Genomic DNA, 27,238 nt, shown 5'->3' on the forward strand with positions numbered 1-27,238 from the left:
CCTCTTGTTAAGCCCACAAAAATTAACACCTTATGAGAAAAGCTGTACCTTTAAAAAAAAAAAACAAAACACCTGACCAAATATTTCATAAAAGCAACACACAGCAAATTCCTAAGGTGGATTCTCTGGATTTACAACCATCAAACTGTATTAAACTTAACAATATCAAGATTTATTCCCTATTAAGTGGAGCCTCGTTGTGGTAATAGCTCACATTTGGTCCCAGAAGGTCTCAAATACCTTCTGCCCTTCACTAGGTACTCTGTCATAATTCATAGCAAGGTGTTTCAAACCCTCATTATGAGGCCATGCTGCGACACTGGGGCATGACATACTTACCTGGGGAAGGGGGTGCATGTGGCATCTTGGGACACAATGTAGAAATGGCCCCTGGGTTATGGAGGAGACACGGAGAACCAAGGGGTAGCCCTCACTGGCTCAGGCCCCAGTAGTATCAAATGTTAGTGTCTGACTGGGCTCTTTCTCTAAACAGTGCCATTGGAAAAGCTCAGGTCAGACAGACTTGGGACACTGTGGAGGCAGGACAGCCACACACCTTCTCAGGTTAGTATCTGCTCAGAGCTGTGCCCAGTTGGTGACACTGTGGGGTCCCCAGGGAGACATCTTCTAAAGGCAGATGCTGAGGCTAACCCAGAGATTCCAATTGTGTTGTGAACCACTGGCCTGGTGGCACCCATCATACCTCTGAGGAACCCAGAATTGCAAGAGGGAGAGAGATTTTCCTAAGAAAAACCGGCTTCCATCTGTGGTCTAGAAAGACAAGGCTATCCTCAGGGCTGCCGCTGCCCACACTGAAATTACAACTTTGGGTGGAAAGGTGGAAATTAATTTTGAAGATTTTTAGTGATCAAAGACTTTCAAGTTATTCTTAAAACATATAGGGTTTACAGCTAGCATTGCTGCCTGGTGGCAGAGCTCTTGCCTAGCATATATAAGGCCCTAGATTTAACCCCAATCCTGCCTGAAAAAAAAAAAAAAAAGTCAGGTCTTTAATCTACCCAAGCTGGCATCTTCAGAATGCACACAGCCTTTCGCCTAAAAAATAAAAATCACAATCTCTGTTCTCTTTGCTAGGATAAAATACTTGGAGAAAAGTAGCTCAGAGGCACAGAGTTCATCCTGACTTGCAGTTCAACGGTGCCAGTTCATCACGGCAGGGAGGAGCCTGAAGCAGCAGGTCACATGGCAGCCAGAGTCAGGGAACAAATGAATGAGCCAGTGCTCAGCCCATTTCCTTTATTGTATTTGATTGAACCCTATGAGCAAGGAATGGTCCCACTCACAGTTTAAAAAGGGTCTTCCCACATCAGTTAATGGAACCCCTGCAGGCATTTCCACCTCCCAGGAGACTCTACCATCTGTCAAGGTGACAACTAACAATGAGCCTAGTGAACAGCCTGTGAGAAGGAGATGCTAATCACTGTGCCATTAAGAGGTCCTCTGAAGAACTACTGTCCCTCAAAGGGTAGCATGCCTCACTTCTTGTGTGGTGGGTTGAATAGGAATGGCCCCGCAGGCCATTTGAATGCTCGGTTATTAGGGAGTGGCACTACTTAACAGGGATTAGGAGGTGTGGCCTTGTTGGAGGAAGTGTGTCATTGGGGGTTGGGCTTTGGGGCTTCAAATGCTCAAGCCAGGCCCACTGTCTCTCTCTTTTCCTACTGCCTTTGGATCCAGATGCAGGACTCTCGACTTCTCTCCAACACGTCTGCCTGCGTGCCACCATGAGTAACAACCTCTGAACTGTAAGCCAGTCTCAATGAAATGTTTTCCTTTGTAAAAGTTGCTGTGGTCATGTGTCCCATCACAGTGATGGAACACTGACTAAGACGACTTGCGCCCTTAGGCTCCAGTCTTCTGGTACTGAGGCTCCCAGTCCTTACCGATTTTAAGTGTACCTCCAGGGCCCAGCCTACTGTACAGAAAAGGAGACAGAATCGTAAAAGGTCCAGGACCTGGCTGAAGAGTATCAGAGCTTGGTTTGCCCAGGCATGAACCTCCCACACCCCACCACCCACCCCCAATGCTCCCTACTGACCAGCTCTGTCCTGATACCTAGAGGGCTAAAGTTAGGGCATCCCAGGATATGTGTGGGCTTCAGATAATCTAGACACCCAGAGATGCTGGTTGGTCATGAGCACCTCTCCTTTGTCAACAACAGTGGTCTCTGGGAGCTTCAGTTCTGGAAAGATTCCATCATCTATTTATAAGTGAGACCACAAACTGGCATTCTGGCTCATGGGACAGACTGACTCAGCCCTTCACACGAGAATAGATGAACAGAATTAAAAACTAACCACCAAGGGCTATGGAGAAGGCTCTGTCAGTGAAGGGCTTGCCATGCAACTTAAGGAGCTAAGTTGAATCCCCAGCACCGATGATGTAATATGCTTAAGATCCTGGGGAGGTGGAGGCAAGGGCTGGCTGACCAGACTACACTACTTAGCGAACTCCAGGCCTATGAGAGACCTTGCCTCAAAATAGACAGTGCCTGAAGAATGACATCCTAAGCTTTCAAGCACTCTCCCACACAAAGCCAACTACCACACAAAATCCAAAGTGACCTCAAACAAAACAAAACCGGGGGCGGGGGGGGACACTAACACAAACAACCAACCCCAGAAAGTTCAAACTCATTTCCATGAACCCACTTGTCTCTACTGCTTCAGGCAGAAGACAAAGCTCAGAGCGCATCTTCGAAGCATAGAGTCAGGTCTGCTGTCACACGCTGCACAGAGCAGCACAGGCTTGAGCTACGTCTACTTCTTACATGCCCCGGCAGGGACAGACCAACAACAGCTGGTTCAAAGCAGAGCCGGAGGGATGCAGCCTGCCTGAGGGCTGCTGTACTCACCCAGGCCGGCCAGCTCCTGTCCAACAGAAGCCTTGGTGCTTCTCTGCTGCCCAGAGTCATTCCCCAGAGAATCCACAGCAACAGCACAACAGCCCCGATGCTGCTCCAGGGGAAGCAGGAATGGGGACAACAGGAAAATGAGAAGCTGCTACCCAGAGAACTGCTTTGTTATCAGATGACAGTATCTATTGATTTGGGTATAGCTGTTTTTCCCACAGGATGTAGCTGCCTAAGACCAGGTCAGGAGTGTTACGTTACTTACTGCCACCTCTCCAGAGTTTTGAAGCGGTGAACTGAGTCGCTTAGTAGCCAAAGTTTAAAGAAGAAACATCAGCTGCAAGATGCAGTGTTCCAGACCAAAGCTTTGAGAGTCAAGATTTTTGAGACAGTTCTCCACCGACTCCTCTCAATTAATTCTATACATCTTACTTGTATCACAGGGCCCTGATCTCCCTGTAAGGCAGCACTGAAACTCAGAAGGGCCCAGTTCTCATTTCCCTTGGCAAAAACATTGTTTAAAGAGAAAGACACAAAAACAAACAAACCTAGCAAACGGGGAATTGCCCTGCCCTTCACTCTTCTGATTGTCCCAGCCCTCCTCTGATGCATCTCCCCAGGACCTATTCTCACAGAGGCAATGGAGACCGGAAGAGTGGAGGACAGTACCACACTTTAGCTGCACACAGCTTGAAGTAGCAATGGCCCCAACTGAGGAGGGGGTTGAACACAGAAGGTGGCATCTAGAACTGCAGCTGGGGACTAGGGTGGGAAGTTTTCAATTACACTTGGCAATACACAAATGGGGTTCTTGGAAGCTGCAGACTGGCACCTGATGGGAAGACACCACCCCTCATCCTGAGCTGGGTCAGCTGCATTTCCTGACGGAGATAACCTTCATGGATCATGGTTACATCCTTCTGGGACTATGAGAGGCCAGCATGTAGAAGCAGAGACTGGTTTCTATATAAAATGTATTCCACAGACCTTCTGCTTCGTGATGGCTCACTGTACCTGAAATGGGTCCCCCTTCAAGCCCAATGGCAGGACAGCTGGGCACTTACTGGTGTGACAGTCTCAGGCTGGGGTCCCAAAAACCTTGCCTAGCCATGTCCTGAAGACATTGCTGGGGATCTCACCAAGAGTCCAAACTTAAAGGTGTCTATGGCCATAGGAAGATGCAGCTCTCTGATATGTATTGCACTCAGGCATAAACCAACCTGAAATGACCTGCAAAGGACACTAATTTCACCGGCAACTGCTCAACCATCTTTAACCAGCAGCACATTTTAAATCTGTTTGTTGCCGTATTGCATCTGTTCATATCTCTAGAACCCATCCATCTCCATCCCACAGGGTAGATTTACTTCTGCACCAAAGGAAGTGAGGGTGAAGGCAAGCCTATGTTGAGTGTGAGCAGCTCACTGAAATTAAGTTTCTCAGAAATACCAGAGAATATTTTGGAGCTGTATGGGACTAACCCCCACTTCACCAGCTAGTGACTTTCTAGCTAGACTCTGCTGTTCATAGGCCAACCACCATCCCACCAACTTCTGCCAAGAGAAGCTGAGTTCCCAGGCCAGAATGTATGCTGATGGCCCTATAGGGTGAGAATAGCATCACAGACCATGCTTTGGCTGTGAGGTAGGTGCACATACATGCTGGTGTGTGAACATGCATGTAGTCTGCGCTTTAGACCTGAAGCCAGTGTAGCTCTCTAATGGAAAGAATCACTTTCCTCACCCCTCCCCCATCTGTCAACCAGCCCGTGGCCCTTCCACTTGCATTAGTTCTTTGTCAGAATCTTGAGGGACTTATACAGACGCTGCAATCTCAAGCCCACTGCTCCCTCCCTGGGCTTCATCAGTCTGTGGTCTTTGTGTGTACGTGTACTAATAACTGAGACCAATCAAGCTCAAAGCAGCTTTTCACAGGACCCCTTCTTTACCCTAAAGCCAGGTAAGCTAGCAGGTCACCCAGCAGCAGCCAGGCCGTCGGAACGACCCCAGCCTGCTCACACCATCTTCTTGAAGCTGCTTTTCTGATTCTGTCAGGGAACAGAGTCTGAGGGTGGACATATCCCAGGATGCCCAAACTTTAGCCCTCTAGGTAGCATAGGTCTGCCACCTAGTCCTCCCCTCTACTTCTCACCACAGGCCCACAAGCCTTTAGCTGAAGTCCTTGAGGCCAATGCAGGTTCTGCTGCAGGCCTGCTGAGTCAGACTATTTCCCATGTACCGCAGAGCGCCTCTGCCGGGGAAGAGGCACAGGCCAGGGGGGCGGAGGCTGCTCAGCTCATCAGGCTTTGTACCAAATCTCTTAAGTTGACTCTTAGTGCATTCTAAACTTGAGAATTCAGAACCAGGGAGAGAAGAGGGAGGCAGGGAAGGAAGAAGGGAGAGAAAGAGATGGGGGAGGCAAGGAAACTCCTCGTACACATTAGTGATTACTGGCTGACTGTACTTTAGGAATTACAAGGAAACAAAACCAAGCAGACAACCCTGACAGAATGTTCTCCAATCTGCAAGTTTTACTAAGAAGTACCACGTGAGTGCAGACTCAGAACGCTGCCATGTGAAAGTGGTGAGGGAGTGCACATCGCATCACTGGTAAAGTCTCCTAAGAAACCAGAGAAGAAACTACAGGCTACACACTTCCCATCTCACAGCCCGGTGACCCCTCTTCACGTTACTGACTTTTGGAAATGTTAAAAGCTTAAACTAATAAAACCTTCACTTAAGCAACAATGCAGAAATGTGTTGTAAGGATCGGCAAGTGGACATTCTGTCTTTGTTTCAAACTAACCTAATTCACTAAGGAAACCATCAAGTAAGTCACAGGCAATCCAAGAGCTGGCACACATCAATCGGCATGGCGGGATTTCAGCAAAGCACAGCCCTAGTAAGAGGACAACTGTTACTGTGTCATATTGTTTCTCAGGAGACCGTGAACAAGATCTTCCTGAAATAGGCAACCTATGAGCTTGTCTACTGAATGAAAACCTTTGGAGACCACTTTCTGCTACCACAGCTGAACTGGTTACACTGCACCAAGTATAAACATTAAAACAAAAACAAAAAACAAAGATAAAGACACAGCGTGAACAGACAATAACTTTATTGGCTACAATTATTAAAAAGAAAAAAACAAAACGGAAAAGCTAAAGGTAACTGTGGTCCATAGGTGCTGGCACAGCTCTGCAGTGACAGCTGCGTGCACGGATACATGTTTCTTTAGAAGGCTGCAGAGTGTGATGTGATGGACTTCGTTTATTGTCGGCAGAACACTCAGCCTGACTCCGTTAGTCATTTCCCTTTATTTACAGCAGAAAAGGCAGTTGTGTTCTTCCCATTCACCTCTGTGCTTTTGCTATGGAACCAGCAGCCAAGACAAATTCTGGGGCCATGTATGACATTTAAACTGTCTGTGGTTGTTTATCAAAGAAAAACAGACAAGAAAATAATGAGTCAAATAATAACTGCAAATTAGTTTGAGGTGATCATTTTCCCTGCCAGTGGACAGCACTCCGTCTCCATGGCAGACACACCACCTTTACAGTCATTTTAACTATCCTTGGTCTCAAACATATCTTTAAAATGTCTCATGTACAATATAAAATACAGAATTTATTGAGAAATAATTAAATTCCAGAGAAGCAATCAGCAGATGGGAAGCTATGGGTTCTTGGGCGTTGTTAAGCACAGAGGAGACACACAGAGCCCGAGGTGGCTAAGGATGCGGCTGTAGGCTCAGCTCAGGGTCTGTGAAATAAAGGTGCAAGGCCTCGGATTGCCAGCAGTTAAGTTTGTGCAGGAGGACTAGGTGCCTTCACCGAGCAAGGAGTCGTTTTAAATCAACAGGCCCCACGAGCAAAGCGGGTGGTTGTGGGTTTTTTACTGGTCTCCCTCCACGCTCTCAGCCACTGTCTGGTGGCTGCTGGTGACTGTACACGGGAACTGAACGGCAGAACCGAAGCAGCCTCAAGTCCCTGCTAATTACACAGCGTGTCTGCATCTTTCTGAGGACGGACTACTGTCGAGAAAATAAAAACATCGGTATTTTAAACGATAATTATAGGAGTGTTAGAGGTTATTCTAAATTTAATCATTTCACATAATATGAACGAAAAAAAGAAACGTAACCAAAACATTTAAAAAGCATAACTAAGTGTTCAGTCAACAAATCTCTGCCATGCTTTCAGCTTTACAGATAAAAGAAAATGTCACAGACAAGAATAATAATAATAGTTCAAATGTGCAAGTGTGTGACAAGCTGCAGGCATCCCAGCATGTTCCCAAGTCAGAACCGCAGCGAGGTGTGAGTGCCGGAGCACTGCCCAGCCTGTGCCACACAGACACAACCCAACAGAGGACAGGGCCTCACTCACTCTGCCTGCCTGGGATTGCAAAAGGGCCACAGGGGACGGCCCAACAGTGCAGCGCCTGCTGAGCTCGAAAGCAGCCACAGGATCTGTGCAGCTGCTTCCTCCTCACGGGCGCGCTGGCTGTCTCCTCCTCCTGCTACACTAGTGGAGGAGGCACATGGAGTCATCGAGGGACTGGGCAGAACAACTTTTTCTCTAAAATGCAAAGTCTTTCAACCAGTGAGCCTGGGGACAACCCCCACCACAAACAAACGCACATCTAACTCATACTTTTGATTTTTCGGACTTGGTCTCTGGGTAAATCACAGTATGATTCAAGCTAGTTATCAGGTACTTTTATCTAACAGCAACCAAAAAAAGAAGGAAGAAAGAAAAACAGCCCAAGTTTGCTATTGATACAACATTCTGAATAGTGGCAAAACATTTGAGCCCTGAGAATGGATGAGCGAAGCATATCCAATTCTGAACTTTTCAATATTAACAAAAAATACTCTCCTTATGTTACAAAATATACTGAGGCATTTTCTTCCACCAGGAATCCAAGTGTGAAACCATCTGCTTTTGGTGCCCGGATGCCAGAGCATCCATCCCAGGACATAAATGCACGAATCACAATGCAGAGAATCAGGTAGTTTATAAATCCCCAAGGACTGTGATAAGACAACAAACTCTACCTCCCACAATCCCACCCCACCTTACTATCTGACTGTACAATTATAGCTACAACATTCAAAAGATCACCTGGTTTGCACATGCTATGATGTCTTGCATTAAGGTTTGTGTGTGTGTGCGCGCATGGGGAAGAGGGATGTTCTAAATCAAATAGACAACTACAATCTCAAGTTAGAATTAAATATTTAAGATGAGTCAGCCAAATTAATTTCATCAAACAATAATTCAGATCCCGCTTTTCAGATGGGCAACAGCACATAATCCTTGGAGACGCTCACTCGCCCCTCTCCATGGGGTTCCTGACAGCCCGAGTGCTTGCTTGCACACACACGGCATATCTCTCTCTCTCTCTCTCTCTCTCTCTCTCTCTCTCTCTCTCTCTCTCTCTCTCTCTCTCTCGCGGGTGACTTGAACCTAAGTGCAGCATTACATGAAGCATCAGCCTCAGGAGATGTGTGGGGAACGCGAGCTACCCTGGCTCAGCCTGCTGAGACTTCAAGCGTAAGAGGGCGAATTGCAGCAAAGCTCTCCTGTGTGTTGGTGGGAGGGCATGGGCAACCCATACAGCATTTTTAAATGTAAATTAAGAGGTATTATAGTCACAGTGCAAAAAATTAAACTTCAAGCATGATACATAAACGTAGCACCAACGGGAAAATGCAGGCAAAGGGAGGGGACTGAGGTGTGTAAGTGAAGAGGGGCCCACAAGCCCAATTGAGACCTTCAGCAAATGCCTAAACAGCTTTACTTTCTCTGATTCTGAAATGAACTAATGACCTAGTTTATCTAAACTGGTGGCTTCTACCCCAGACGGGTTGGTCCTGGCAGTCTGCCACAATGCTGACCCCATAGGAATGACAGCACAGCTTTGGTGACTCTGGCAGCACTGCCTAGTACAAACCTGTGGCATGTCTAGGTGTACTGCATCTCAGGCTCATTTCGTCAGAACAACAGCTGACTGGGCATTTCCACCACTGGGACCACCTGGCAGGAAGTTCTGAGGAAAACCGGGCATCTAGTCATGTATCCTCTCTATAATGATGCTTTAAAAATCTATATACTCACTCTGGGTTTTAGAATGTCTTCAGTACAAGCAACAGAAATCCTACCTGTAATAGTTCCATTGCAAGTGCCCTAGTGAGCTGCCACCCCATCTCATCCAATGCATAATAAGGGGAAGGCAAAATAAAAAGCAAACTATCAAGTCCTTCCTTTTAAGGCAAGAATCCTCTCTGCAGCACGATGTGGCATCTGAGAACCTGGCCTCGACTCACCAACGGCCAGCACTGACTCAGAACCTGTCCCTTCCTATTCTGTGCAATGGTACCCGGGGTCCGCCGGGCGGGCCCCTTCCTCCACTGCCCTCCACAGCACGGGAGCTTCCTTTGCACACTGTTCCCTTTTTGTTGCGCTTGACACCGCAGCAGGACAGGTACTAGTGTAAGGGACTGCAAGGTCAGGACGACCCAGTTCTAGGGACTGCTACAAGAGGCTAAGCTCCATGGCCTCTAACACCAAGCAAAGTCGACAGAAATTAAATGTCAAAACAAAATCAAAAACCTGTCAAAATGATTTTAAAAACTTGCTAATAAACACCAGGATTAAAGCACTCCTGTGACTAAACAAAGCAGGGGTGGGTAAAGAAGACAAGATTGTGTCTGCGCAAGAAACTAAAGCTACAATTAGTTCCAAAGAGTTTATACACATATTAAATGTTTTATTCTGTTATCTGTCTCATTATCAAACTTTAAATTCTGCCTTCAGTTTTCCTGTTCTGTGTCAGCCCGAACCGTCCTGGTGCCGTGGAGCTGTGGTTCTGGTCCTCGGTCTTGCCGCCTGTAAGCCTGGAAGCTTCAGCTGTTAGGAGCCTGAGGCTGGTTAGCTTTGAGGCTGCGGAGGGCCCTTCGTGCTGCAGCAGACTTGGCGATCCTGTAGCTCCGGCCAACACCTTTAAATTTCCCCTTTCCCACCACTTCCACGGTGACTCTGACCTTTCCATCAAAAGTTCTCTCCGCTGGGCTGCAAAACCCCAGACAGTTTGAGTTAGGCATCAGAAGTATTTGTTAGTACTGTCAGTCGGCACCTCCAGTCCTCCTGGGCAGAGTCCCTCCTATGAGCTGACCATGTACCAGGCCTTAGCACACATAGACCGCTCTCTCCTCCCTCCCTCCCTCCCTCAGCTTCACTTTATGAAAACAAAAAGGGAAAGAACAGCCGGTCACACCAACATGGACGCTGAGAGGATGCAGGCCATGCAGGCGCTCTCATTCAGTAGCTATGGTTTCTTGAGAGCCCTTGTGTGTAGATACGTTAGTTCTTTACGTACACACCCTGCTTACCTAAACTTGGCAGTTTCTGGTTCCATCTCGAGCAATTCTCTCACTGGAGAACGAGGCACATTTGCAGAAAACTTTTCTATAATCAGAATAATAGATTATATAAGGTGACTAAAGGCCCTAGAAGCATTTTAAATAGTGTTCTTGTATACACCAGGGGGAAAGAGCCCGCACTGTACCTATTAGAGGCTGCATCATCGGATAGTACACCTGCCAGACCACCTCCAGAGACATCCCACTGTCCATATAAATGGCACCAGCAAGAGACTCAAAAATGTCCCCCATGGCCTTGGGGACTTCGATATCCTCTTCTTTCTCCTCATCCTCCTCGGATCTCCTAAGCTATTGAAGAAAAGTGACTTGTCAAATAGGGCACCTTCAAAGACTATCTACCCCAGACTGGCTTGCTTCTCTTAGCTGCCTTTTACTATTTAACAAGCGTAACCAACACCCAGGTGCACCTGATTCACGGCAGTGGGCATTCCAAAACCACCTTCCCCAGAACCAAAGAGACAAGTACCTGATGCCAGCAAAGGGAAAACCCTTGCAAACCAGAACAGAACTTAGGTGTAATCCAGAATTGCAAGATAAATATGGTCACAATCACCTGTAACCAAATAACTGCCTTTCTCAGAAAAGGCGCCCCTTAGCACCTAGCAAGAGCGACACGTGGGGACGGGCTTAGAGACTAGCACTCTGTGGGCGGAGGAACCCTTTCAGAAGCTCTTTCCCCCCAGTCGCTCTGTCACTGAAACATGAACTGCACTCACTCTGACAGCATGGCCGACACAGCGCATGCTCAGATCCACGGGATAAAACAGCACCTGTGTAAAGCCCACAAGTCTTCAGTGCTCCAGTCCTACCTCTGGCAATAGCTAACTGCATGCACAGGCCTCTGCCTCACACTCACAGTCACTACACATCCTAACGAAAGCTGCTCAACCCCTAGAAGGATCATCTAAGGGAACGAGCCATCTCAAGATGATCACGGCAGCAGCCAGTCCTCAGCTGCAAGCACAGCACGTGAGGGAGCAGCTGTAGTGTGCGGAGCTCCAGCCTCTGTACATTAAGTCTGGACTCCTTAGCAATAGTTATTGACAAATGCTAATGCTGACCACGCATGGGCTGCATAACTAACTAGACAGCTCCAATTCTCTTTTTTTATTTACTTGGATTTTCTAACAACAACAACAACAACAAAGCACAAATTACTGTAGAAGAGAATGAAGGAAAGGAGAAAATTTCAACTTGGACATAAATTAGTGAACGTATTAAATGTTGATACATCCATATTCCCTGGCTCTGGGATAAAAGACAATGTCAACCCTGGCAGGTTTAGCTCCCTCTTCTTACAGCTAAGGAAGCTGAGAGCCACAAAGATAGACTTCCTTAAGACAAAATAGTTCAGTTAGAACAGGCAGATATTTGCAGCTCGTACACAGAAAGGGCAGTAAAAGAACGCAGAAAGACCAGCAAAGCTGACTAGCCCCTCACTGCATCCAAAGACAACTTGAATTTTAGTGAGCTCCTTAAACGTACAGCTTAACTGTAAAGAATGAAATAGAGATCTACACAGGACAGGTAGGTCCTTCCTCATCACTTGGATTTTGGCTGTGACTGCTAAGACTCTGCAGAGCTGGAGCAGGAGCTCTGCTGTTTGGCTGCCAGGGCTTCAGCCCCAGACTTACTTTCTCCAACAGTTTGCAGCCATTGAAGAGATGGCAAAAATTAAAATAAGAACAGTGACCTGAGAATAAATCCCTCTACTGGGATGGAAGCTCCTAGGGTCCTGGGTGCAGGAAGTTGAGCACTATCCCTGCCTACAAAGAGCAGAGCACTGCAGCACGCACACACTGGAGCCAAGCAGCCCAGCCTAGCGGCAGATGCCTCCCAGCACCACTTCAATTTGTTTTTCAATAAGAGTTCCCGAGTTCCCACTTCAACAATGCAAGTGTACATTTGTGAGGCTTACCTGAGATGCTACCAAATATTTGTGACCCACTTAGAAAAGACAGAATCGGATCATCCTGTGGTGTCAGAGAGGCTAAGGCCACTTTGGGGCATGGGAGGAGGTGTACGTCTACAATTGTCTATGCCTGCTGTAGGAGCCTTACTGAGGTAACTGAAAACCCAGGCTCCTTGTCTGAATGACCACATGGGTCCATGGAGTGGGCAGCCCTGTCTCAAAGGCCTACCTGAGCAAAGCAAGTCATTCTCGGCTCCCTTAGAGATCAGGCAGCATGGGGGCACCCTGGTCCTGGCCTGCAACTATCCCTCTGGACAGCCAGGAGTCAGGGCTCAATCTGCCCAAACTCACAGTCCGCTGCTTCCCTCAGCACCGAGTTCACAGCTTAAACAGCACTAACCTCAGAGTCCATTCCTTGCATTTCGTTCTTCTCAAGCTGAAACTTCACAAAGTCATCAATAACATGAAAGAGCTCAGGAGAGACAGCTTTAAAGTACTTGTGGTAGTCATACTTCACAGCCAATGATGCAAAGATGGTGTTATTGACAAGGGCAGAGCGCAGGTCAGTCAAGACCCCTGGAGAATGCTGCCGTGGGTCTTCATAAAGGTGCTTGGTAATGAGGTAGTCCAAAATCGCATCTCCCAGGAATTCTAAGCGCTGGTAACAATCTGCGCAGAGATCCAAAGTGCAATGATGAGCCTGCATGAACACATGCACTTCTGCACACAGTCTGCACGGGAGCCAACGGAAAAGCGGCAGTCCCAGGCTCCTTTTGAGATTTCTACTGAGGAACATTTTCATTTACCTTTCTTAGTAAAATTATTGGGCATATACTCACTAATGCACCTGGAAGTTTTAATGGTAATTGAAAGCATATTTATTATACATAAATTGGGTCATATAATCTTCCAGTGCCCAAATAATATGCTTATTTTGGAGGGGGGAAAAGCCACTTTCCAGATGCAATCCAAGTCATAGCTCTCCTTTCCCTGGGCACTATACTAGCCAGGCAGGCACTGGGCATCCCTTCCTAGTCTCTCTCACCATGCTGGCATCTCAGGAAAGCCATCCATGGCACACATGCCTTCTGTCCACTGCCATCGAGGCAGTGTGTCAGCCACACTCTGCAATGTGTGCTAAGTGACATAATTCCTTAATACTTCCCTGTTATATATTACATGGGACAGCAGCAGGGAAAGCAGGACTCTTCAACTCAAACTCAAATGCACTGGATCTGACAAACCAAGGGACTAAGAAAGAATTGTGTGCTAGGGCACAACACGCAGACGGACAAAAGGATTGCTTGTCCAGGGCGGATCAGAACCTTGATTTCCTCAAAGCCATTAAAAGAATCCACTGAGCTGAGAGAATGAGGCTGGGACGGAAGTGACCTGGTCCAGAGTATCCAGTCGGGAAGAGGCAAAAAGAGACAAGCCAGGCTAGAGCCCAGGCCTCAGAGTTTCTAGCAATGGATGTAGGCCACACCATTTCCTCGCCACAAAGAAAAGCAGGCTTTACTTTGGACCGTCACTGTCAGGGTTAATATTTTGCAAACAGCTTTAACTTACATGACTTTTACCATCCAAACCACAAGATTTTGTTTTGCTTTGATATGCTTGATATTCTCACACAGAAAGCAAGAGATAAGCTTTATCTGGGTTCACCAGCTGAAGCTGACTGGTTCTAGGGAACCTCTTAGGTATCAAGAGGGAGAAAAAGCATTGCACAGTGGGAAGCAATGACCCCTTCCTATAGAATGGTTCTGTTTAAATTTCTCATCTTTAGATTTAAAAAGACAAGAGAGGAACAACAAAAAGATGAAGAAACATCCCACATATGTGAGTAAAACAAGAAGCTAAAGCCACAACTGAGCCTAAGAAAGGTATTTAGGTAGCAAACACCAGATATCAGGTGGATTTCTACACATGCAGCATGTAAGATGCCAATGTGTGAGAGGATACAGGAGCCACACCCAGCACTCACATCACCACACAGTCTTATTCCCCAGCAGACGGGGCATTAGAGTTCTGCTTTCTTTTACTTCCTCCCCAAGCCATGCATCCGTACTGAGCACTAAGACTGTGCATGCACAGACCTTATTTGTGTAAGACCAAAACAAGACACAAAGTCTCCTGCCTTGGGACAGGAGTGTGGCCCTGGGGCTCCTTACCAGTGATAGTGTTGTAGTGGTAGGAGGCGTGTGTAAAAGCCTGCAGAAGATAAGCCTTATTCTTGAATCTATAGTTAATTTTCTTCTCAAAATTTTCAAACCCAGATATCAGGTGGTTCAGGGTTTTTTCTGCATCTGGATGGTCAAACATACACCTCGGTGGGATCTTCAGGCAGCCGTACTCCACGTCTTTCCCTGCAGAGGAGCGCGGGCCAACTGTAGCGGCACTGCTCCCTGAAAGGCTCTTTTCTTGGCTGCTTACGTTCTCCTGAGCAGTGTCCAAGGCCTTCTCCCGGCTGGTCCTTTTGATGACTGGGAGCACCTTCAGCCCCAGCGAACAGAGGAAGAGCTGAGCAGCCCTCTCGCCGCAGCTGGTTAAGTAGCAGCCCAGCAGGGCCTCCACACAGTCCGCTATGCTCTTGTCAGCAATGCACTGCTCCGTGTGCAAGTCGTAAGAAATGGACTGCTTCCCTGTGTCGACGCCACAGTTCTCTTCTGATGGATTCCAGAAACCTACCACAAAGTCATCCTCTTCAACGGCTTTGCTAGGATCCAGATAGCACATCGCATCCCAAGAGCTGTAATCAAAATCCTCAAGGCCTGAGGCAAACGGCAGACTGCCCACGGAGGCCTTTTTGGGCATCTTCCATTCGTACGCAGCGTCGGAGGCGGAGAAGGGCGCAAGAGAGATCTTCCTCACGAAGGCGCCCGAGCCCATGAGCATGCTGTCTATGAACTGGATGTGCTCCTGGTCGTACTCCAGGAAGTCGTCCTCGTCCTCGGCCTCCTCCTTGGGGGCCCTCCACGTCAGGTCCTCCTCCTCCTCCTCACAGGCCTCACCCAGTTTGCCATTAGCCAGCAAGCAGTCTTTTGTCTGAAACGGGGACGGGGAAGGAGGAGAGACAGAGCTGCTGTTTTTAAAAGGGTTTGAAACTCAATAAAAGCAAGGGTTATGGATAATTTCAAATGACAACCACAAATACTGAAAGGCAACTTTTAAAAATCATGGCCATTTGTTTTCAATTAACATAAAATAAGTTATTTAATCATATAAACAAAGTCAAACATGCTCTTTGAATGTTCATTTTCTAAGTTATAAAATGACCTTTATCCAGTATAAATCTGTAAGTGAAGAATTCTGAACGAGGATGACGTTAAATTGATATCCACCATGCAGATGTCAAGTGAGCAGCCAGACTCTGCAAGGACAGCCGAGCCCCGCGGTGCCGAGCAGAACCTTCCATTAGCTATCAGCATTTGAATGTGGTTGCCTGACTTTCAAAACCAACAAAATGAAATTCCAGATGTAGAAAGAGCACTATCTTTACAATTAATAACATAATATAAAAGCAGACAAAAATATTTTTAAAACCCTTTACCACTAAAAACTATAGGAGGGCATTGTAACAGTTTCACTCTCTGCTTCCACTTCAAATCAAAAACCACTCGCTACAATGTAAAACTAAACTGCTTTGCTTAAAAACGAAAAAATAAACGTGCCCAGTGAAAGAGGGTATGAATTTGGGAAATTATTCTTTCGTCCTCTGTTCAGAGCTGTGGTACTCTGGCCAACAGGTCATAGCAGGCTGACAAAACAGAAGAAAATTTAGACTAAAATGGAACAAAACAACCCCATTTCTGTCAAAAAATCTTTGCTAAATCCAATTTCTTTGGCAAAAGCTGTTTGTGAGTGACAACTTTACTAATGGGCTATGATTCAGCAGTGACGTCATCTTCTGCAATGCTAAGATGCCACCCACTCTCTGCAATGCCATAAAGTCACACACAGCACCACCACCCTACTTGGGGGCAAATGCAGGACTGTAAACTTCAACTTTGATTGGAACAACTTTCCAGAGAACTGTGACAAAACGCTTTCAAACTATTTTCCATGTGACTTTAAAACAAGCATACATCTCAGTTTAAACCAGACTCACAAAAGATAGAAACTCTGTATTTGCCTGAAAGAAAAATAGCTTTGAGTCTAGCCATGTAACCACATGCAATCACTAAAAAATAAACCAAAAAAAAAAAATTTTTTTTTTTTTTTGAAAAATAAAAACCACTAAACATCAACAGGGGCCCAAGGGATGGCTCAGAGATTAAGAATACAGGCTGCTATGTGGTGGCGCACGCCTTTAATCCCAGCACTCGGGAGACAGAGGCAGGTGGATTTCTGAGTTCGAGGCCAGCCTGGTCTACAGAGTGAGTTCCAGGACAGCCAGGGCTATACAGAGAAACCCTGTCTCGAAAAACCAAAAAAAAAAAAAGAATACTGGCTGCTCTTGCCAGGCGATCTGGGTTCAGTTCCCAGCACCAACATGGCAGTTTATAACCAACTCTAATGACGGCTGCAGGTGATCCACCTCCCTCTTCTGGCCTCTGCAGGTACCAGCATCTACAAGGTGCACAGACACCTTGTACAGGCCAAGCACCCAGCTAGTGGCAAACCTCAAGAAACTATCCCATTTTCCAAGATAACATAAAAGACTTTGACTAATGTCTGTTTCTATTTGTTTTGTTTGAGACAGGATCTAACTATGTAGCCTTGGGTGGCCTGGGACTCACTATGTAAACCAGGCTGGCCTTGAACTCTGAGACCCACCTGCCTCTGTATCCCAAGTGATGGGAAAAGCATGTGCCACCACATCAGCTTTATTATTTAGGTCTTAAGACAAGATGGGCCAACTTAACATTATTTAGCCTGAGGTTGTAAACTGCAGAGTTCCTGCATAAATCATGTCCTGTAACATGGTGCTGCCACCCAGTGATCCTGGGCTGTCTTCTACATCCCTGGCACTTGCAGACTCTTCATTTTCACAAGGAGTTATACTTCAAAAATGCTCTCCAAAACACAAAAGGCATTTGAAAAGTGTGTGTGTGTGTGTGTGTGTGTGTGTGTGTGTGTATCTCTTGACAGTACAGTCTACTGCTCTCACTCTTTCTCCTAGGAGGCATGCAGAGACTGAGGTGTGACCCAGGGGCAGAAGGAACTGGAAGGACCTTGACTCCGTACCCACTCTGACTCTGTGATCCCTAGTAATTATGTGTAAAGCACCAGATGAAAGTCTATTAGTGCGCGCTAGGAACTGAAGGGCTGACACGGCAGAAAAGGAAAGTCCACGCTGTAACATGTAACTCAGGAATGCCCTGGCACGTCACTGCTACCTAAAGGATCAAATATTAGACAGAAGAGGAGGCCTGCTGGACTGTTTTTAGTAGAAATGAAGTACTTTTTCTAAGGTTCAAATTCTTCACTTTTCTAAGTGTGTGTGAGTGTGTGCATCATGTATTTGAGAGTGTGTGTGTGATAAATTAAGAGCAAATGTCACCCTCAGACTTAATTTCCATTAAAATACTCTTAATGTTTTCCAGCTAAGTTGCATTTCTGTGATAAGTCAAATCCTACGTGAGTTATAAATAAACCCAGCGAGCAGGCCTACGTCAGAGCAGCCTCAGACACCATACCACCTAGACACTTAGGACTCATTGAGACAGAAACGTCAGAAACCAGGCATGAGAAGATACTATTCACAAACCTGTAAAAGAAATGCTGTGATCATTAAAGCCTGAAGTAAAAATGAAATAATGCAAGCCCATTTGTCATCAATACAAAATAAATCTGGCAAGCGAGATGCCTGAACAGATGAGAACTTCAAAGAAGTACAAGACAACTGTCCCTCAGCCACAAGCTGGGAGTCCAGGCCTCTGGGCTGCCCCCTGGTGGTTTGAGGACAAGACAAAGGAAGCTGTAGCTACTAAAGAGAATTCTCCAGTCTGTGGCCTGGTTTAAAGTCTTTATACACTGCAGCCTTCCCATACGGCGGCGAGCTGTCGTCAAGTTGGCAAGAGGAAATAGTCCCAAGCTAGCACTGCCCAAGCTAGTCTGTGCTGAACTGAATTCTTCCAGATACAGCCTGGAGATCACAGGTCACTGCAGAGTCACTCCAACAAATGGCTAAGGCTACACTGTAACATGAGAGGGAAGGAATCTGAGAGGGCTCCGATTTTATTTCTAAGTGGAAACATAACAGAAGTTTATGCCTCTGAAATGGGGAGGGGAGGTAACAGAAATCACACTGCACCAAAACCAACACTATTTCTTAAGTCACAGACAGCCTGCCAACACATGAAATATCTACTACATGGCAAACGTACAGCAGAAAGAAAACAAAAAACAAAATTCTTTAGTCAACACAAGCAAAAAGCTCCATGCTGAGAGCTTACCATTTCATCCTTTTCCCATTTCTCTGAGTGACTTTTGTCTTGGTTTACCACATAACCAGGAGGAAGCCAATTCACAGGAGGATCGAATATCGACACCACCATGCGGCTGGGCAGTCCCTTCTTCTTGCCAAGGCGATACAGGTTACAGTTGCTGACCTTCGGCAGAAAAGAGTCACAAACACTTACCCATAGATGGTCATGGCTGGAAGATACAGCGTGCCAATGTTTTTGTATTGCACACTGGTCAGCAGTTACAAGGACTACACAGTTAAAATAACAACTCTAGGTTTCCAAGTACTGGACAGCCTTCCGTGTCAGACATTTCATCCAAAGTGGAACCCACAAACCCTAATGTATATAAACTCCTCTCCTTATAAACAAGTCAAAGGAAGAGCTCAACTTCAAAGTTTTAAATCACACACTGACAATATGGAACTCAAGATGACAAGTGGAGCTGGGAGCAGATATCAACACTCTGGAACTCAGATGTCATGACATTCTCAGTGAGAAAAGGGACGGATATGTTTTAAGGTGAGAGCCCTCACCATACAAAACAATTGTGTATCTCTGGAGTCTAAGCACCAATAATGTGACACCAACCCTAACGCTCTCAAATAGTGCTCTTTTTGTGCTGGATAGCATTCAAAGCCCTGGAGTAAAAAGTGCTAAAGAACAGCTGCTGCACAGCACACCACCAAGGTGGCTTTATTATCCTCCTCCCAGTCCTTTTGCCTTTCCTAATGTCTCTACCATGTCCCTAATTTACTTAAAACATGACATTTCTGTCTAGTTCTCACTTGGAGACTAGGACCTATCACCATTAATCTCATTTCCAGTTTCTAAAACCTTACTGGAATACTTCAGGAGCCCTTTCCATGTAACTCAGATACTACTTAGCCAGCATCTGGTACCCACAATCAGCACTGGCCACAGTCTGGTAGAAAGCATGCAAAGAGACAGAGAAACGCTCCTTGCAATGTAGCAGGCTCTGTTTGGAACTACCATGAGTCAACACACCTCTCAGCTGTCTACCACGGAACCAATATACATAAATGCTGGTTTCCTTTTCCATGACATGTGAGAGCATCCCAAGAGGAAGACAGCAATAGGAGGAAAACATTCCAAGTCAAGAGAAATGCTCAGTGGAACAGAAAAGCTACAACTAAGGACTTGTTGTGAGGCACAATTCCAGCAGCAGTTGGCAATGAGGACAATACCAGGATGGGCTAGCTTGAGCAAAGACACAGGGAAGGTTAGCTTGAAGCAAAGACACAGGTTGTGCAGAGAGCATGGCGCTTGTGTTGAGACTGGCAGCTGGAGTTCAGGCAGGGTCAGTCTGGAAGATGCTGAGCCCACCTGATACCAGGCAGAGGAAACAATAAGTATTTCTGCAGGAAATGAAGTGAAAGGGGTCTGAAGAGACGAATGGATGAAGTTCTGAAATGTTAAAGTGCCATCTGTCTTGCTCAATAGGGGCTGGTATTCTTATCTCACGTCTCCACTGACTCTAGTAAGCAGCCCTGACAGCTTCCTCAATGTCTTCCTCCTAACCTTGCTGCCGCCACTGCCCACCACGTCCACGATGTCACAGTTGTCGTGGCCTGTCTTAAGAACACTGGGAAGGCAGCCAGCAGGTGAGGCCTCTAGTCTCAGACATACTCCCCTAAATACCCAGACTAGTGAACGACCCGGCACAAGCTAATCCCACTGTCTGGGCATCAGTTTCTTCATCTGCAAAATGGTTCCTCATTTGCACAAAGGTTTATTTTAAACTGCACTTTTCCCAGTAGAGAAGGTCAGCCCGCAGCCTGGCTGTACCACTGGTGCCCTCACATCACTACTGGGCAATGCCTCCATGGGCTTCTCTGGCCCTAATGAACTCAAATGAGTAGCAGCTGCACCGACTCACGGAGAATTCCCCATGGGTAACTTGGCCTGTTTTCAGGCACACTGAAGAAGCAACAGCCCAGAACGAGAATCGTGCCTTACCTTTTTGCTTCTCATATATGAAAGGCGGCCCTCATGAGCATCAGGGTACGTGCAAAACAGATATGTGGTGATAGCATGCTTTAAAAAGGAGTCACCAAGCATCTCAAGCCGCTCCAGGTTAAACCCATCACTAGCATTTGACAGTGTCAAAGCCTGGAGAATCAGGCCCGGATTGGGGCCAAGAGTCCTTGAGGAGTACCCAACAGAAGGGCTCTGCTCAGAGTCCATCCTGTCCTTGAGTGCTTTAACAGCATTCATCATGGCAGGCATCGTGGACACCGCGGGGCTTCCATCTGAGGTAGGTGTGTTAGCGATCCCGTCAAGGTACGTATTACTCAGTAGAGGACATTCATTGCTGGGCTTGGGCTGGTTCTCATAATTGTATAAATTCTGAATGGGATATGAGGTAGTTGGTTGTACAGGTATTTCCTGCTTGAAGTAATTCAGCTGATTTCCTTGGCAAAAGTCTCTGTTAACTAAATCATAACTGCCATTGGCAAGGTTTTTATTGTAAGAAAGACCATTAACTGCTGTAAGATCCGTTGAAACCTCACTTTGGAGCTTGGCAGGTGACTCAGCGGGCAACCTTTTGCAGTTCACAGACATTTGGTCGTGGTTTTCTAAGGAGGCTCTAGTAGCACCTTGATGTGCAGCATGTTCAGGGACTACAGTTGTGCTGTGCTTACAGTAATTATCACTCTCAGCCAACGAGGAGTTACAGGTTGAGATGAAAGACTTGCTATCAATAGATTTTTTCCACCCGAAGTCTAAGTTAGGGTATCTGCAAAGACATTTTTATAACTTTCTATCAACCCTCCAAAGGGTAAGCTCAGAAAAGCAACATTTTGAGTTAAAAGCAAACAAAGCAAGCAAGTCTAGAAGTCATCCTAAGAAGAAAACACATTTCCAAGCTTACCTGACCATGCCTGCAACTCTGCACACAGTCAGTTCTAATGCAGAACAGCTTCCTGCTTTGACTTCGGTTTATGGTCGCAAAGCAGAGCTGACTCAGGACCCAACATGGAGGTCCTGCAGTGGCTACTGGCTTAGTGGGCTCGCCTCCTGAACCAAGTGAGCCGCTTCAAGCAACTTACAAACTTTCTCAGTGCCTCATTTTCTGCTCTTGGAAATGAGGTCAATACAGCCTATGTCAGCAGAGACCACAGAGCATGTTGTTTACACCTGTGTTGCAGACTGTATCATGTACTCAGGTAGGATAACTGGGATTATTGCTCACATTACTATGTTAAGAGGCTTTCAACCTCTACAACTATCTATATGACCAAACTTAATTACGACAAAGATTTCTTTGATATACAGAACTTCACTAACAGGAAAAAAAAGTGATCAGAATAAGAACGAGCGGAGGCTGCTGCTTACTAACATGAGGTTAGTTTTGAGAAGAACAGTATCCATTCTCATCCTTATTTCAGCATCACTGCTACAGGAGCAATGATTCGGTCTCAGGGGGCTTGCTGCTCTCTAACTTGACAAGATCTCAGTGGTCTAGTCGGCTACTTCAGGGATAAACAGTACAGTTTCTTTTCATGTGTTAAATGGGCACATGGTCTTTTTCATCTTTTAGAAACTATAAGAAAAATACAACTTTAACTTAATTCCATTTTGTTGCAAATCAAATTTCTGGCCAGCAACACAGGCATACCTAAAGTCCGCAGGAAGTGATCTGACTCCCACACCAGCATCGCTGGCTGTCTGAGCTCTTAGTTCCTCTGCAGTCAGAAGGCAGTGAAGGCGATACAGTATGCTGGGGAGACAAACTGCTTTTCTCCACAGTGATGCTGGGATTGGATGTATAGCACAGAGTTCCGGAACCAGTATCTTTGAGTAAGAAAAGCACAGGCTGATAAATATAAAGCAAAGCAAAGCAAAATATAAAGACCAACTTCACTAAGGGCTCATGATGAAAATCATAAATGCTAGTAATACTTAACTTCTAAAGCTAATCCTTTATACCTAAATGGGATTTATGAAGGTGATTCCCAATGCATCAGTGGCCAGGAAAACCCAAGTTTTACCAACAAGGATGTTCAAAATAAACTCAATACCCATGGTGACCTTCCTAAATTCACAGGTCATTGCTATATTGATAATGTTGAGACTTCAATAAAAACCAAACTAGGTCATGCTTGAGCAGGTTGTACATATTGAAAAACAGGGACATGAATTTGAAAAAGAGTAAGGAGGGGTACACGGGAGTGCTTGCAGGGAGGAAAGAAGAGAAAAATGATGTCATCATATTATAATAACCTCAAAAGAACCAATTTAAAACCCTTAGTCCTGTGACTAGCACCTCATTACCTGTTTGTTCTGCAGACTTTCCCATTTGGCCTTCCTCTTCTCAGCACTGCTTAGAGGAAGCGCTTTCCCCTTCTGATTCAAATGCCGAGGTGTCAAAAGGTTCAGTCTATACAAATTTCAGAACAATTTTATCAAAAAAGCAAACTAAAGTACACCTCCCAGTGGTTAGAACTCCAACTTAGGTATGCCTACACATTGCCTAAGGAGCTCTGTCAGCACACTCCTCTACAACACAGACAAGTCTGTCCAAAGGGGCCATGAGCAGGCAGAGGTACAATGAACCCTATAAAGCAAGCCCCCCTGTGCAACCTAAGTATCGTGTCTGCGGCTCTTACCTGGAAGATGTGTGGTCAACATCCAGCAGTGGCTGGTTGAGATTGGTCAGGTCCAGGTTATACTTTGTTTTATAATATTCTGCAAAAGTTTCATATTCAGGGGAAGGAAATTTACTGAGTGGGGTAAGATCCGTATATACATCAGCTACATAAAATCGATGAGGCTGATCAAAATTGCGGTATCTAAAAATAAAGAAAATCAATCAAGTTGCCTTTTGTGTAACTCAACTATCTTCAAAGTACAACTATTTTAATATGGAAACACATCATTAAGAATTCAAATAATTAAATGTAAATAGCATTAATGAAAATTTAAATTCCAAAAAAAAATTTCAAGAGTTTGAGAATAAAAACTATATTTCTGTTAAGTAAAACAAGCTCTCCATCTCCCCCTCTTATTCTGCTTCTTCTAACTGTCTTTTGACAATCTTAAAAGCTAAATAAATCATTCCTGCAAATATTTGCTTCACCAATACAATCAAAACAGAAAATGCAATATCCAACAAAGTAAATCCTTTGCAAATTATTATGTTAAATATGTGGTATCTGATATAGAAGATGTATTTTGACCTTCTCTCTCTGCCTTTCTACAATAAAGCTCTAAAAACCATTTAAAAAATGTATTTCATTATCTATGCAAGCGATAGTCTAGTGCAACCTTTACAATGCGACTCTGGGTAGGGGTAGAGACAGAAGGCAAAGGACAGGAATGTGCATGCATGTAAGCCAGAGTCAGTCACCCAGCTCTAACTCTTTGTCAAGTATTCTGACATCACGAACTGCCGCAGACTCCACTCCCTAACTCTGTCAAGTGGTACCTTCCCCACCTCCACAGGTGGAGTAACAATGACTGTCTTGGAAAGCTTAAGGCACACACATTCTTCCCAATGAAATTCTCCAGGAAGACTTTAGAATTAAGGGAATAGAGACTTCTTAAAAGGCTAGCAACATTATTTATTTATATAAGAAATAATATTTTTCACAATGTAACTCTCTCAGCTGCAGTGCTCTTTGGAATTGTTTTAAATGTTGTGAATGGAGAGACACTTTCCCTGACTGCCCTCTGCATGCTGGTGACATGGTACACAGCCACAGCCACAATGACAAGCACACCTGAAGCAAGGCCCACTGCCATTTTCCTTCCCACTGAAGCACCCACCTTGGAATGATCACTGCATCTTGGTAATCTTCTAACTTAAAGACAAACGGTGTTTCCTTTGAATACTTGGTGCTGGGAATGCCTATCCGAGCTTCCGACTTCTCAATATCCTCCATGAATTTAAAATCAATGTCCAAAGTGCTGGAGTCATTAACTTCAGGAAGAAAAACACTTTAACAGGTTAAATATAACATAGGTGAGATTTCCATTTAAGGTACACTAATGTGAGTCTACAGCTAGCGAAGTAAGGAGGATTCACGGGATACACAATGAGTGAGTCACCAGCAAACCGCTCGCTACCCAGCTAAAGCAACCCTGGCAAGCAGGCCCCTTCTTACCAACATTAAGAGGTAGAACACAATATGCTGACTCCGCGCCTGTAGGTTTAAACTCCAGGGCAGGCTTCTCAAGCCGGAGAATATGTGAGAATATGTACTGGTGCAATCTTGTAATCAGCTCGAGCATTTGTTGAGACAACGTGAAACCAGACTTCTTCAGCTCGATGGATATGGTGACCTCTCCAGAGCGTGTATACACAGGAAAGTGAGGAATCTTAGCAAAAAGAAGAGTGGGTACCTTCAGTCAACAATGACATTAGTTTATTCCATCTCTATGTCAATAGATATAGTGAAGGGTTTACCTGAGGTATGGGTTTGGCTGTCAGGATCCCAAAGCATCTTGTGGTGTCCTCAGGTGGGTAGAGCTTCCGCCGCCTGAAGTTGAGTTCGTCAGGGAGGGGGGTAGTTAAGACCATTCCTATCACATACAGGTAACAAGGCTGGTCGGGTTTGGGGTAACTCTCCCTCAAGCACTCTGGAATCTAGAGTTGGAAAGAAGAATTAAGCATCATGCTCAAATACAACCAGCCTTTGTTCTAGATGCTGGAAAGAAAAGACATTTATTTCTGCTGTGGGGTTAAACAAAGCAGCAACAGCAGCTCAGAAGGCACTCAGTAGCGAGTCTTGTGGGAAGCCAAAGCTGCACACTGCCCAATTTACCTATGCTATTATACACTGCTTATTACAGTTTTATGGAATATCAAAAGTATTTAAAATAGCCTTTTTAAAATATTAAATCATTTGATCTATTTCTTTTGACTGAAAAGCACTTTTATTCCATGAGTTTTCAAACTATTTACTCACACAGAGTATCAGAAAATAAAGGTAGACCTGTTTTTAATATTGTATATAACCCCGTCCAGATAACATTCAATATGCTCTATTATTTGTAAAACTATTTCATTTAAAAAAATATTTTTCTCTGTACAAATCACATTGTCTTGGCACCAATGGGGAAAAAAATTTATATTTCTCAGTACAAATGGAATCATAACAGAGACTTAGCTAAGGTAAATGTGCAAGAGGGAAAGGAGGGGAGAAGAGAGGCCAGGAAGAGGGAGGGAGGGACAGAAAGACAAGCAGTTTGTGCCTCAGTTACTACAACAGGACAACCTTTCGCAAACCAGTGTCAGTTTTAATACTCATGACCTCTATTGGACAGAGAGAGAAAGTGTGTGTGTGTGTGTCTGTGTCTGTGTCTGGTGGCTGTGGTAACCAGAGGACAGCCTGTCAGAGTCAGTGTTATCTATCCTACCATGTGGTTCTCGGGGACTAAAACTCCAGCAATCAGGCCTGCCGAACCAGCTCTCTGGCTCTAATGTAATTCTTAACAGTTCTCATTATGAGAGTGAATCAGTACTGTGATCATTACTTCAGATTTTCTGAGTTTTCTACTTTCTCAGACTCATAGGTTGGGGTCTACACAGGTAGTTCACAGTTACATTGTTACCCACGGACTAAGAGTCAGTACTAAAGACAAGATGGGTGGGTCAAGGGGGCAGTGAGCAAGACAGAACGCGTATCTCAGAAGACATCACCGATGCCTTTAGTAGGGCTCAAGTTAGCATGAGGGTGAAAGCTTTACACAAAAGATTGGGAGAGGGAAAAAGCAGGATTTTTAAATCTTGAAAAATGCTTAGCTGGGGTACAGATACATAAAGTAAAAACTGCAAAAACAAAATGACCGAATATTTAGGTGAAGACAAAACACAAAGAAAATATCCGTGTTTTAAAGATCAGCCTCTGTCAAGCATGAGATGCTGAGAGCTGAGCCCTGCTGGGGTATCAGAGGTCTAGCAGATGCTGCTCTGCAGGGACCTCTGCCCACTCCCAGCACACCCTCCTCCACCTCCTGACAGACCAGGCCGCCTCCGCAGAGCAACCTTTTCATTAACTGTGAGAGTCACAGCAAGGGCCACTAAGGCTAGAGTCACACCACTAAAATAAATAAATAAAAGAACGTGTCTTTTTAAATGAAAGACGCTCCTTTGATATTTTTGATAATTTGATAAATGCCTCAAGAATCCTTTGGAAAGGCTTATGACAAAACCGAACAACAGAGCCCAGCAACAGTTATGCTCAAATACAAAGGCGGCTCTGGAGACGCCAGGAATCAGAGGAACAAGACAGACCCACAGTTGGGTCAATCACAAGGACCTGGGGAAACATCTGAGCAGAAGATGTGGCGTGTGATGTGACAGGAGATAAGCTGAGAACGGCTGACGTTCCTCAGTTCTAAGCAATACTAACTGCTTTGGGGTAGCACTGCCGTCGTTTTGTGGACCCTGGTCTCCCGGGAACACTGGTCTCCTCCTCGTCATGTAAGTCCAGCTCTTCTTCATATTTAACAGTCTCTTTCCCAACTGGCATCAAGTGTTCATCCAGTTCACCTACAAAGTTTGAAGCGCTTATGTCAGCAAACTGAAGAGTAAATGATCTAAAAGAGCACCATGCTGAGGGAGCAACTCAG

General features: G+C 45.4%; 1 protein-coding gene and 1 long non-coding RNA gene across 4 annotated transcripts in view; one reads left to right on the plus strand and one right to left on the minus strand.

Annotated features, from left to right (window-relative positions):
- The first annotated feature begins 386 nt into the window (after nucleotides 1–386).
- LOC110307514 (uncharacterized) lies at nucleotides 387–5,501 on the plus strand. Its single transcript, XR_002379403.2, has 3 exons — nucleotides 387–564; nucleotides 1,699–1,766; nucleotides 5,341–5,501. It is a non-coding gene; the product is annotated as an uncharacterized LOC110307514 (long non-coding RNA).
- A 471-nt stretch (nucleotides 5,502–5,972) lies between these two features.
- Nucleotides 5,973–27,238, minus strand: part of Dicer1 (dicer 1, ribonuclease III) — a 64,778-nt gene continuing 43,512 nt past the window's right edge. For all 3 annotated transcript variants that reach the window (XM_021178579.3, XM_021178580.3, XM_085830643.1), the window contains 14 exons: nucleotides 27,019–27,158; nucleotides 25,071–25,250; nucleotides 24,769–24,982; nucleotides 24,431–24,584; nucleotides 23,272–23,454; nucleotides 22,937–23,042; nucleotides 22,281–22,456; nucleotides 20,618–21,398; nucleotides 18,629–18,784; nucleotides 14,402–15,275; nucleotides 12,631–12,899; nucleotides 10,444–10,606; nucleotides 10,268–10,343; nucleotides 5,973–9,947 (listed from right to left, as the gene is read on the minus strand). In XM_021178579.3, coding sequence (XP_021034238.1) covers nucleotides 9,782–9,947; nucleotides 10,268–10,343; nucleotides 10,444–10,606; nucleotides 12,631–12,899; nucleotides 14,402–15,275; nucleotides 18,629–18,784; nucleotides 20,618–21,398; nucleotides 22,281–22,456; nucleotides 22,937–23,042; nucleotides 23,272–23,454; nucleotides 24,431–24,584; nucleotides 24,769–24,982; nucleotides 25,071–25,250; nucleotides 27,019–27,158 — 3,638 coding nt within the window. In that variant the 3' untranslated portion in view covers nucleotides 5,973–9,781. The remainder of the gene's footprint in view (nucleotides 9,948–10,267; nucleotides 10,344–10,443; nucleotides 10,607–12,630; nucleotides 12,900–14,401; nucleotides 15,276–18,628; nucleotides 18,785–20,617; nucleotides 21,399–22,280; nucleotides 22,457–22,936; nucleotides 23,043–23,271; nucleotides 23,455–24,430; nucleotides 24,585–24,768; nucleotides 24,983–25,070; nucleotides 25,251–27,018; nucleotides 27,159–27,238) is intronic.

The sequence above is a fragment of the Mus caroli genome, unplaced genomic scaffold (genome assembly GCF_978045245.1).
Source record: "Mus caroli unplaced genomic scaffold, Mus_caroli_1 scaffold_14, whole genome shotgun sequence".
In the NCBI taxonomy this organism is placed as follows: Eukaryota; Metazoa; Chordata; class Mammalia; order Rodentia; family Muridae; genus Mus; species Mus caroli.